The sequence below is a fragment of the Neomonachus schauinslandi genome, chromosome 9 (genome assembly GCF_002201575.2).
Source record: "Neomonachus schauinslandi chromosome 9, ASM220157v2, whole genome shotgun sequence".
Classification (NCBI taxonomy): Eukaryota; Metazoa; Chordata; class Mammalia; order Carnivora; family Phocidae; genus Neomonachus; species Neomonachus schauinslandi.
In genome coordinates, this window is record NC_058411.1 from 76,881,120 (window position 1) to 76,893,592 (window position 12,473).

At 34.8% G+C, this 12,473-nt stretch overlaps 1 protein-coding gene across 3 annotated transcripts in view; it reads right to left on the reverse strand.

The window, feature by feature from the left end:
• Positions 1-12,473, reverse strand: part of DPH6 (diphthamine biosynthesis 6) — a 183,024-nt gene that overhangs the window by 146,276 nt on the left and 24,275 nt on the right. Inside the window, exon 4 of one of the 3 annotated variants that reach the window (XM_021695531.1) lies at positions 1,701-1,886. The exons of the other annotated variants lie outside the window; for them this stretch is intronic. Coding sequence (XP_021551206.1) covers positions 1,701-1,886 — 186 coding nt within the window. Of the gene's footprint in view, positions 1-1,700; positions 1,887-12,473 lie in introns of those variants that run through there. 3 annotated transcript variants of the gene reach the window in all.

The window sequence follows — 12,473 nt, forward strand, 5'->3', positions numbered from 1 at the left end:
ATGAATAGCATTCAATTAAGCTTCTGTATATTTTCTGTTCTCTCACATCATTCCTGCTACAATTCTTTGAAACTAAATTAAGTACAGTGCCAGAGGTTTTTTTAATACGTTTGCGATGTATTACAGTAAGACTAATATATAAAATATAAAACTTTTTATTACACTACCACTTAATTTTTTCCACTTGCTTATTCACCAAAAATTTAGATTTCTGATACTACAAATAATACAAAAATGAAAGAAAGTTATTTTATTTTGGTAATTTAAAAATAATGTCTCAAATTGCTTAACCTCTGTAGAAACACTAACATTAGCTGTAAGAATTACATCACGGCCAGGCAACTAGAGATAACATGTAAAATGAGAAAGGAGGATACTCATTTATGCATATCAGATCACAACACCACATCACATATTAGATAAATCAACATTAATACAGGTGTCATCATAAAACTAAGGCCTCTAATAAAGAATCTCAAATTCCCTAGAAAAACAGTATACAACTCATTTTGTCACTCTCAAACTTCCAGAGAGATTAGCACCTTCTCTGAAATCAAAGCGCAGAACTGTGAAAGTGTTAAAAATTCTTCAATAATATGTCAACCTACTCATAAATCAAAAAAGGGGGCAGGGGCTTCAGATGGTACGTAGATTTCATTTTATGACAAAAACCTCGGTTTAACAAGTTATTTTCAGCCAATAAAAGTCAAAAGTAAAGCATTGTTAAAGTGGGCAGCACTGACTCTAACTCTGTAACTTATTAAGTTAACCAAAATGCTACTTGAGTATTGCTCCCTTAAATTATTAATTTATGAGTTTTAAGCGCTTTGTCTCCTCCTGAGACAAGGTGGTTTGCAGGTATGCTGAATGCATGTAAATAAACAGAAAGCTTTTATAATAGTCTAATAACACACCAAACATAATAAAACAACCCTTTTTAATGAACACTGAATGCACAATCTTATGAACCAAGTTTATATAAATGGGCTATATTATTTAAAGAAACTGTAAGATCCTCTAGGAAGTAAATGCACAAATTCAGAAAAATTAAACACAAGCCTATTGATTTTCATTGATCTGATAAAATGCTTACAACAAAATTAAAATGTTGCTGTGCCTATGTTACATGCAATTTTGGAGAAATGTAAGAGAAAATGTCGTAAGCTGTTAGAAAATTTATTTGCAATACTGCTTTTCATCTACCTTAAGTATGACTGCAAAAAAAAAATCAGGTAATGTCTTTTTAATATTCAGTGTATTTAACTAGATATTTTAGTTTACTATTGTAGAAAGAAATGCAGCATATTAAGATCAATTTTAGTTAACTCTAATTTATGCAAAGCTTGATTGTGAGCAATAGCGGCTAAAAGGATGCAGCATTGTTGATTCATATACAAGCATTTTACTTAACTACATTGGATAATAGCAGTGCTCCTAAAGGAGTATAAAAAGCAAAGTGATTAGCAGTCATTACTGTTAATTAGTGCTCACATTACATTCCTTGGGATGAATCTCCTTTAAGTTGAATACATGGGAAGTTTATTTTTTAAAGAACTGCCAAACCTTGCCTAGGTAAGTATTAGAATAAATCGTCAACTATCAGTAAACAGACTAAAAAACAGGGACAGATCAGCATCCAATTAGTATGTCTAAGTTTTTAAACAGGAAAAGGGTTGAGGGGAATGAGTAAAACTGGAAACTCATACTTCACATTCTGCAATCTCACTGATAAAAGGAGGAAATGTGTGTTTATCAAACTTGCTGTGAGTGCACAGTTCATTTGGAGTCCTGTAAACAATTGCCTGACTGCCCACTTCCAAATGCATGTGAAAATCTTGGAGATTTGGAGCATCATATTCAGCAAGCAAGGTCACTCTAGTGATGCCCTGGAAATGGGAAATTAGGAAAACGTGGCAATCAGAGGTTTAGGGCTGACCAGAAAAAGCCCTCAGGCTGGTTTACCATCTTTCACCACCAGTCAGGCTGTCTCTGCTTATTCACTATTAACACGACAGGAATGAGAGTGAATGAAAAGAACTCCACACACCTAACTGGGACATTGGCTTTCTTGTTTAGAAAATGATAGGCATTTGTCACAGGAAAACAAAAACAAAAACAAAAAAACCCTACAACAACCATAAAACTCAAACACGGCTTTCAAGAACAAGCTCTGAAAGAAAAACAGGCTCCTCATGAACCTTCAGCAAAGAACCTAGGGAATGGCGACATCCTGTTGATTCTCAGGTTTCCTCTCTTCCTATACCATTCTGTGCATTTTAAAATGGAGGCAAATCTTTGACAAAGAAGCTTTAAATACAATGTATGGTCATTAGAGGTAAAACGTTTAAAAATTCAAATGTGCAAAAATTATACAATCATTCTTATTACTTTGTATATGCAGATCTAAAATATGTCCTTCAATTATTTTCCTATGCATATACTCTACAAATAAGTTTTACAAAAATATAATCATATACCATTCAGGGTATTTGGTAATCTCTTTGCTTCTCTTAATAACATACACAGATGTTGGGGTGCCCTGGTGGCTCAGTTGGTTAAGTGACTGATTTCAGCTCAGGTCATGATCCTGGAGTCCCACGACTGAGTCCTGCGTCAGGCTCCCTGCTCAGAGGGTAGTGTGCTTCTCCTTAGGACCCTCCCCCTTCTCATGTTCTCTCTCTCTCAAATAAATAAATAAAATCTTAAAAAAAAAAAAACATACACAGATGTATTTCTATAATTTCATTTTGATGCTATATAGATACACCATAATTCAGTTTGCCAGCCATTTCTAAATCTTTGAATACATCTTTATTTCCTTAGAATAAATTTCCCAAAGTGGAAATGCTTGGTAAAGAGTCTATTTTTTGGGTCTGATGAGATCTGCCAAATTACCTCAAAAAGTCTGAACCAATTTATAGGGCTGCTGGTAGCACATAGGATACCCATTGCTTCAAAACCAGTATTATTTCTTAATCCTGCCAAAGTGATAGACGCATTTTTGAGTTAGTGAGGTTGCACATTTTTTGGCCATTTGGATTCCTTTCTCTATGAACTGCCTGTTCATATCCTTAGCCCATTTCTCTATTTGGAGGCCAGCTTTTAAAAATCCAAAAAATAGTGAGAAATTCTTCTCAAATGCTACATTAGAGGATCCCCAAAAAGAGATTAGTTTGAAGAGGTAGATGGTAATTATATAGACATTCAAAGACCCTATCAGGGTGGGTAACTTCATATGAGACTCTTTTACAACATATCATACATATTATAGAAGGAGACTTCCCAACCTACCCAAAAAGAAAAATTAAAAACTGAACTGGCTTAAATATTATCTCATTGAAGCTCCCTTTATTTTCTATAAATGGAAAATCTATTATATTAATCTATTAATCTGGAATTAACAGTACTGTTCTGTTGTTGTCTCTCTCTCTCTTTTTTAATTTTCTGTTATTCCAGGGAACAGTTTGCACACACAAAAAATGCTAATTGTCTTATTAGCTATTTTGATAAGTCATGGAAACAGACTGTAACTATAGATGATGGACAGGTTCCTCATGCTATTATTACCCTGGATCAAGGACTTAATTAAAATGTGTCATTCTTGAGAAAAGTACTAAGCGTAAGAAAAAAATGAAAAATGCCCTCTCCCCCAAGTGAGCTCAATTAGGGCCTTTTCTCACAGAACCAAGGAACTGACAAAGTAGCCAAATATACTAATTCCTACTTTATCTTTAGAAACAGATTTAGATTAGAATATAATTTCAAGCTATAGATCATGTCTTTTCTTTTTCAAACAAACCATAGATTAAAGCTGTTACCTAGAACAGTGCTTTTCAAACTGTGATAAAGACAAGGTTTTTCTTTTACTTTCCAAAATTTTGAAGACAGAAATGTCTATAAAATACGATTAAAATAAATTACAAAAAAAAAGAAATTTTAAAAAGATATAAAATACAAAGCATTTTTGTTATTAGACTCAACAGATACAAAATTACTCTCAAACAACTATAAAAGTTTCCAAATGCTTATTTTCCATTTCTATAAATAGCTGACCTTGGACCAACAACAATTACTTCATGGACTAGCACCAGCCCCTAGACCACACTTTAAGTAGCAACAATTTAAAATAATTCTGAGAGCTATGCTATGAAATGAGATGAGATCAAACACAGATAGATCACTTTGATCCTTGACTCAATAACATCACTTCCCCTTATCAAACCACATGCCCACCCCTCTGTCTCACTGTTAATTCGCACATGCCTGATTGGTTTATACATATGTACTATATATGTACTATTATATGATAATATCTGCATGATAACATGAGATCATGCTAGGAGGCAAAAGAACACAGTGATTAAAAGTACGTATCATACTACTTTCTAGCTGTGTAATCTTGGACAAGTTAGTTAACCTCTCTGTATCTCAGTTTATTTGCAAAATAGAGAAAATAAACCAGAGTTGATAAAGATAAATTAGAATATAATGTATATAATGTATAACAGTGCCTGACAGATAGTGCTGCATAAACAACATTAATTAAATTATAATGCAGAAATAACTGAAAAAAAAATCACAAGGCTCTGGGCTTTCTAACAATTACTATAAAAAGAAAACTAGAATGAGTTGCATGATTTACAGTGTTCACACAATAATAACTGTCCAATAGTTATAGTAAGGCAAAACTATTACAAAGACCAGGAGAAATTCCACCCCTGGAGTGTCATAGAGTTGAATGTGTGGTATGGTAAAAATCTGGGGCACCTGGGTAGCTCAGTCTGTTAAGGGTCCAATTCCTGATTTCCGCTCAGGTCCTGATCTCAAGGTCCTGATCTCAAGGTTGTGAGATCAAGCCCAGTGTTACGCTCCATGCTCAGCAGGGAGTCTGCTTGAGATTCTCTCCCTCTGGCCCTCGGCCCTGTGTGCACACTCTCTCTCTCAAATAAATAAATGAGTCTTTAAAAAAAAAAAAGATATGGTAAAAATCCTCAACAGCACCCTTAGAGCAAATGTATAACAAAAATTTTGAGCATCTCACATGGATAAGGCCTCATGTTGAGCACTGCAGAGTATCCAAAATTGAAAAACAGACAGTCTTTGCCTTTAATAGGTATAAGCTAACAACGAAGATATACTGTATATGCAAATATTTATATAAAACAAGGCAGGGCGCCTGGGTGGCTCAGTCGTTAAGCGTCTGCCTTCGGCTCAGGTCATGATCCCAGGGTCCTGGGATTGAGTCCCACATCGGGCTCCCTGCCCGGCAGGGAGTCTCCTTCTCCCTCTCCCACTCCCCCTGCTTGTGTTCCTGCTCTCGTTATCTCTCTGTCAAATAAATAAAATCTTTAAAAAATAAAAATAAAAAAAATAAAACAAGGCATAACGTAGTAACTTCCCTCAAGTCATTAAACACAACAGAAATTCAAAAAAATGAAAGCTACACTTAAGGAAATCACCTTTTGAATCCCTATTCTCCTTCAACATAAAACCCAAGGGTCTATTATGAGCCAGCCAAACCATGTACAGGTCCCCAAGTCTATTGCTCCTTCTCTGGTCCCCATCACTTCCTACCTGAAATTTTAAGATACCACTTTGCACTCTATTCTCTTTGAAATTTATTATCCTTCTTGAGAGATGCATGTCATCCTCATCTGTTCTCAGGTGCTACCTCCATTCTAGTCTCCTCTTTACTCTTTTTAAGCCCTAGAGGGCCCCTCTGACCTTATAGCACCTAGCACAGTACTGCTACAGGCTCAAAGGCCAACTGATTCCTGAGTTGAGTAGTCATGAATACCCTCAGGTTACAAGGTTTTCTGAAATTGATGGCTAAAACAGTAATTAGACTTTTGAAGAGACCAATGTGAGACTATAATAAAAATCTGGACCTCTCCCCAGAAAAATGTACATATACAAAAAATTTGCACAAAATCTCAGAGTTCAAAAACACCTCTCTCCCCTAGATTAAGAAATCTTGTCTTATATCACATTATCCTGCACTGAATTCCACTAGACTGATTTTTATTAGCTTTCTATGACCAAGTCCAGGTTATATGACCACTCAAATCAGTAGAACTTTGGTGAGGGTTAAGAAAGTCACCAAAATGACTATAAGACCAGTAAAAATTATTAAAAGAGCTAAATTGTGAAAAGCTCAAAAGGGAGACTGTGAATTATTTACCAAATAACGATGATTCTCCCTACCCTCCTCATTTCCCAGCAAAATTAGTATGTAGGAAAGAATCCATAAGGCAACTGGTCTTAAAATAGACCTTGGGTCATTTCAATGGCTCTGGAACCAATCCTAAAGTAGGAAGCAAAGAATTCTGTATAAGGAAGGTTAATAAATGTCTGATAAATAATTTCTGCCTTTCTGATTTCTCAATGTATTTTTATAGAAATCTATCAGGAACAATATTAGCTGAATTTTGTCAGGGTTAGATGGGCTTAATTTTGTTCACTAAGTTTAATTTAACAATTGCTCATTAAGCACCCAATGTGTGTAAGTATACAAAATAACCACATGACCCAGCCCTGTAGATGTTATGAATAACTGCGACATAATTCCACTGGCACTGAGAGGTAATAGCTTTCACATACAGGATTGCACATAATGGCCCTTTTCTATTGCCACTGGACATTTAAAGAGCCATTTTAAAAATCTCTTAATTTTTCATATTCTCTTTCAAAAGTTTAAATTCTCTAAAGTCAGTTCATGTAACTTTCAAATGGAAGTTCTTGCTTGAGGCTTTTTATAAATGAGTTAATAGAAAATACACTGCTTAGATTTTAAAGATAAGCATAGGATTAAATCTTAAAAGAACATGCCAAAATAACTTTTGATTGGAAGAAAGCATCTATAAATAAAAACCTTTGTCATCTTTGGGTTCACTTCCCTATTTTCTTTTGAAACGACCCATGTGTCAGTTTATTCATGTAGGTAACTAGATAGAAAACATCAATTCCACATGTCCTTAGAAGGTTCAATTATCTGAATGAAAGAGTCTGAAAAAGACTCAAGGGGGCCAAAAATTAAAGGCAACAAATGCAGAAAGATAAATTCAATCTAATATAAAATACAAATTTGCCTGTATTAAAACCTCTTTCACAATTTGAACGATTACCATTCTTTTTCTTCTCTGTATTAACTTACTAATAAAGTCAAGAGGAATTACACTCATCTCAATGCCAACTTGCAGCTACTACTTAATATTAATGCACTAGTGGAACTTTGTATGTAATGGGAAAAAAAAAAAACAACCTGACTTTATTTAGCTTCACTGGATTATTTTGGAAGCAAAGGAATAAAGAAGAAAGAAGACCTGGCACTAACATGTAGTTGGCAGCGTACAAAAACAACAACAAAAAATAAAACAAAACTAATTTATACAGCATCTTTCTTCCTAGAAACCTAAAGAGACTCTCATATATTTTCACCTTTATTCTCAAAACAGATAAATAAAAAAAGATATATCCATAGTTTACAGATGCAATAAATGAATTCCAGAGGAGTATAGTTAAACACAATGCCTGTATAGTTCAACAGTTGTATAAAGTCCCATAAAAAATAAAAAATGAAATACAATCCCTGCTTCTCAAGGTACTTAAAATCTTTAAACAAAAATCCACAAGATAAACAAAACAAAACAAAACCTAGTAGCTCTGTATATCGAGATAGATTAAGTACTATAAGAGAAACACAATGTTATATGAAGGTTCCAGAGAGGAAGATATTACATTCAGTAGGGGCATTTGAAGGAAAATATCAAAAGGTGATGACATGTGAAGAAGCAACTGGAGAGGAAAGGTTATTCTGCCTATAACACAGTACTATGCTGGAAAGACATGGACTGTGGGGGGAAAAATGAGTTCTGACATAGTCTAGTATAGATGGAAAGTAGGTTCCATGTAGGGGAATACTGGGAAAAGATGAAAGATAAGTTGAAGTCATATAATACAGCACCTGACAAATCAATGGTAAGCAACATTTTGGTGAAGAGAGGAATGTGATTGCATCTACACTTTAGTAAAACTAATCCGGCAGGAGTTTGAAGGATAAATTATAGAGTGAGAGGAAAACCATAAATGGAATATAAGGGGTCAATTAATTTACAGGCCTGAAGCCAGGTTCAATCTGACATGATGCCCAAAAGCCTACAGAACCTATTTAGACTTTATATTTTGTAAGTAAGTGCAGGTAAATCAAACTAAAAAAATCTTCTGCATAGCTAGAGAAACAATCAACAAAATGAAAAGACACCTATAGAATAAGATACTTGCAAATCATATATCTGATAAAAGGTTAATACCTTAAATATGTGAAGAATTCATATGATTCACTAGCAAACAATACAAAACAGCAAAAACAGCAACAACCCCCCCACCCCCCCACACACAAATAAATGGGCAGTGGAATGGAATAGGTATCTTTTCAAATAAGACATCAAAATGGCCAACAGGTACATGAAAAGGTGCTCAACGTCATTAATCATCAGAGAAATACAAATCAAAACCACAATGAGATATCACCTCACATCTGTTAAAATGGCTATCATCAAAAAGGCAACAGATAGCAAGTGCTGGTGAGGGTGTGGAGAAAAGGGATTACCTGGGCACTGTTGGTAGGAATGTAAATTGGTACAGCTGCTATGGAAAAATAATATGGAGGTTCTTGAAAAAAACTAAAACCATATGACCCAGCAATCCCACTGCTGGGTATATATTCAAAGGAAATGAAAACAGGATCTCAAAGAGATAATCTGCACTCCCATTGTTCATTGCTGCATTATTCCCAACAGCCAAGATATGGAAACAACCTAACCAATCAACAGATAAACGGATAAAGAACATGTGATTTACATATATCTCTTTATACTAAGTGAAATAAGTCAGAGAAAGACACATGCGGAATCTAAAAAAATCCAAACCCAGAGAAACAGAGACTAGAGTGGTGGTCACCAAGGGCTGGGGGGTGGGGTCAATGGGAAGATGCTAATCAAAGGGTACAAATTTCTAGCTATAAGATTAACAAGTTCTGGGGATCTAATGTACAGCATAGTGATTACAGCTAGTAATACTTTATTAAATACTTGAAAGTTGCTAAAAAGGTAGATCTTAAATGTTCTCACTACAAAAAAGAAATGGTAATTTAAGTGATGGAATGGAGGTGTTAGCTATTGCTAGGGTGATAATTGTTTTGCAATTTATAAATGTATCAAGTCAAAGCGTTGTACACCTTAAACTTATACAATATTACATGTCAATTATATCAATAAAGCTAAAAAGACTATATTTTACATGTAAATACCAGTAATTTACTGGTTTACCAGTAAGTTACCAGTAATTACCAGTAATTTACCGGTAAAAACCAGTAAATAACTTTTCAATGCAATTATTATGATAATTTAAATCCCACCTAAATGCATTATTATGTTAAACTCATTAATATCATACATTTTGCTTCCTCCTGTGAATTCACACTAGGTGATTTTATTTAGAATTGAGAAAAAAGGATAAAATATTTTGGTTGCTATGTACCACATATAATATGAAAAAAATTAAATGTTCAATTAAAAGGACCATCAAGACTAACATTTATTTATTTATTTTTTATTTTAATCACTGGGTACTCATCACAACAAGTACATTCCTCAATCTCCGTCAAGATTTCACCCATCTCCCCACTCCTCACCCCCCTCCCTTCTGGTTACCATCAGTTTGTTCTCTATAGTTAAAAAGAGTCTCCTTCTTGGTTTGTCTTTTTCCCTTTGCTCATTTGTTTTGTTTCTTAAATTCGACCTATGAGTGAAATCATATGGTATTTATCTTCCTCTGATTTCGCTTAGCATTATACTCTCTAGCTCTATCCATGTTATTACAAATGGCAAGATTTCATTCTCTTTTTTTTTCTTAAATATTTTATTTATTTACTTGACAGAGAGAGAACTAGAGAGCACAAGCAGGGGGAACAGCGGAGGAAGAGGGAGAAGTTTCCCCGCTGAGGAGGGAGCCTGATGTAGGGCTCCATCCCAGGACACTGGAATCATGACCTGGGTTGAAGGCAGACGCTTAACCGATTGAGCCACCCAGGCACCCCAAGATTTCATTTTTTTTATGGCTGAATAATATTCCTCTGTGTGTGTGTGTGTGTGTATGTATAGATACATCACCTCTTTATCCATTCATCAATCAATGGATAGTTGGGTTGCTTCTATAACTTGGCTATTGTAAATAATGCTGCTATAAACATAGTGGTGCATGTATTCTTTTGAGTTTGTGTTTTTGTATTCTTCGGGTAAATATCCAGTAGTGCAATTGCTGGATCATATGATAGTTCTATTTTTAACTTTCTGAGGAACCTCCACATTGTTTTCCAGAGTGGCTGTACCAGTTTGCATTCCCACCAACAGTGCAAGAGGGTTCTTATTTCTCCATATCCTTGCCAACACCTGTTGTAAGACTAACATTTATTAGGAGTTAATCTTGATTAAATGACCCCAGCTTGATATGAAGCATCTTCTATACCATCCTATACCAGATTAAAGAGATGACAAAGATAGGGTGCTGTAAAATTTAATATCATAATATTTGTAATATATAGCTATTGTAATTCACTTTGATTATCAACACTGCCCAGTGAAATCTGAATTAATTAGCACTGGAACTGTTAGTTTACAAAGTACTTTATATAGACTCCCTATCACTTTTTATTTAAATACCATCTTTTCGTTTAAGCCACCATCAAACCTTATCAATCCATCTCTGCTTCCATTTCTTTGGAAAAAATTGATGGTATTTTGATAGGGATTGCATTAATGTGTAGATTGCTCTAGGTAGCATAGACATCTTCACAATATTTGTTCTTCTAATCCATGAGCATGGAACGTTTTTCCATTTCTTTGTGTCTTCCTCAATTTCTTTCATGCGTATTCTGTAGTTTTCTGAGTACAGATTCTTTGCCTCTTTTGTTAGGTTCATTCCTAGGTATCTTATGGTTTTGGGTGCAATTGTAAATGGGATCGACTCCATAATTTCTCTTTCTTCTGTCTTGTTGTTGGTGTATAGAAATGCAACCGATTTCTGTGCATTGATTTTATATCCGGCCACTTTACTGAATTCCTGTATGAATTCTAGCAGTTTTGGGGTAGAGTCTTTGGGTTTTCACATAAAGTATCATATCATCTGCAAAGAGTGAGAGTTTGACTTCTTCTTTGCCAATTTGGATGCCTTTTATTTCTTTTTGTTGTATGATTGCTGAGGCTAGGACTTTAGTACTATGTTGAATAGCAGTGGTGATAGTGGATGTCCCTGCCTTGTTCCTGACCCTAGGGAAAAAGATCTCAGTTTTTCCCCATTGAGTATGATATTTGCTGTGGGTTTTTCATAGATGGCTTTTATGATACGGAGATATGTACCCTCTATCCCTACACTGTGAAGAGTTTTAATCAAGAAAGGATGCTGTACTTTGTCAAATGCTTTTTCTGCATCTATTGAGAGGATCATATGGTTCTTGTCCTTTATTAATGTATTGTATCACATTGATTGATTTGTGGATGTTGAATCAACCTGCAGCCCAGGAATAAATCCCAGTTGGTTGTGGTGAGTAATCCTTTTAATGTACTGTTGGATCCTATTGGCCAATACTTTGGTGAGAATTTTTGCATCCATGTTCATCAGGGATATTGGTCTGTAATTCTCCTTTTTGATGGGGTCTTTGTCTGGTTTTGGGATCAAGGTAATGCTGGCCTCATAAAATGAGTTTGGAAGCTTTCTTTCCATTTCTATTTTATTTATTTATTTTGGAACAGTTTTAGAAGAATAAGTATTCATTCATCTTTAAATATTTGATAGAATTCCCCTGGGAAGCCATCTGGCCCTGGGCTCTTGTTTATTGGGAGATTTTTGATTACTGTTTCAATTTCCTTACTGGTTATGAGTCTGTTCAGGTTTTCTATTTCTTCCTGGTTCAGTTTTGGTAGTTTATATGTCTCTAAGAAAGCATCCATTTCTTCTCAAATTTGTCTAACTGTAACAATTTAACAGCCTAGAATACACATAATATACATGCATACACACACATGTGAATGCACATTTCACAAAATATAATTAACCTTACTATGTACAATGCATTTTGATATTTTTCTATTTTATTCTAATCTCTTTCATTTAAAGGGAAAAAAAATGGTGTGACACATTAAACTGAGGAAAATACCACCTTAGGGTCTTTCTACTGCCTAAATAACCCTTGGCTTAAAATTTAAGACACTCTCTTTGCTTCAATCAACCTTTCAGACTGATTTTCCACTACTCCTTAAACTCTAAGCTCTAGCCACATTGAACTTATTGCTATTTCCCCAATATATCTCATGATTTCCTGCTTCCATGACTTTGGCTAAGCTCTGCCCCTAATTTGCAACATTCTTTAAGCCAATCACCCATGCTGCCTTTGTCAAAATCAAAACAACCCTCAAGGA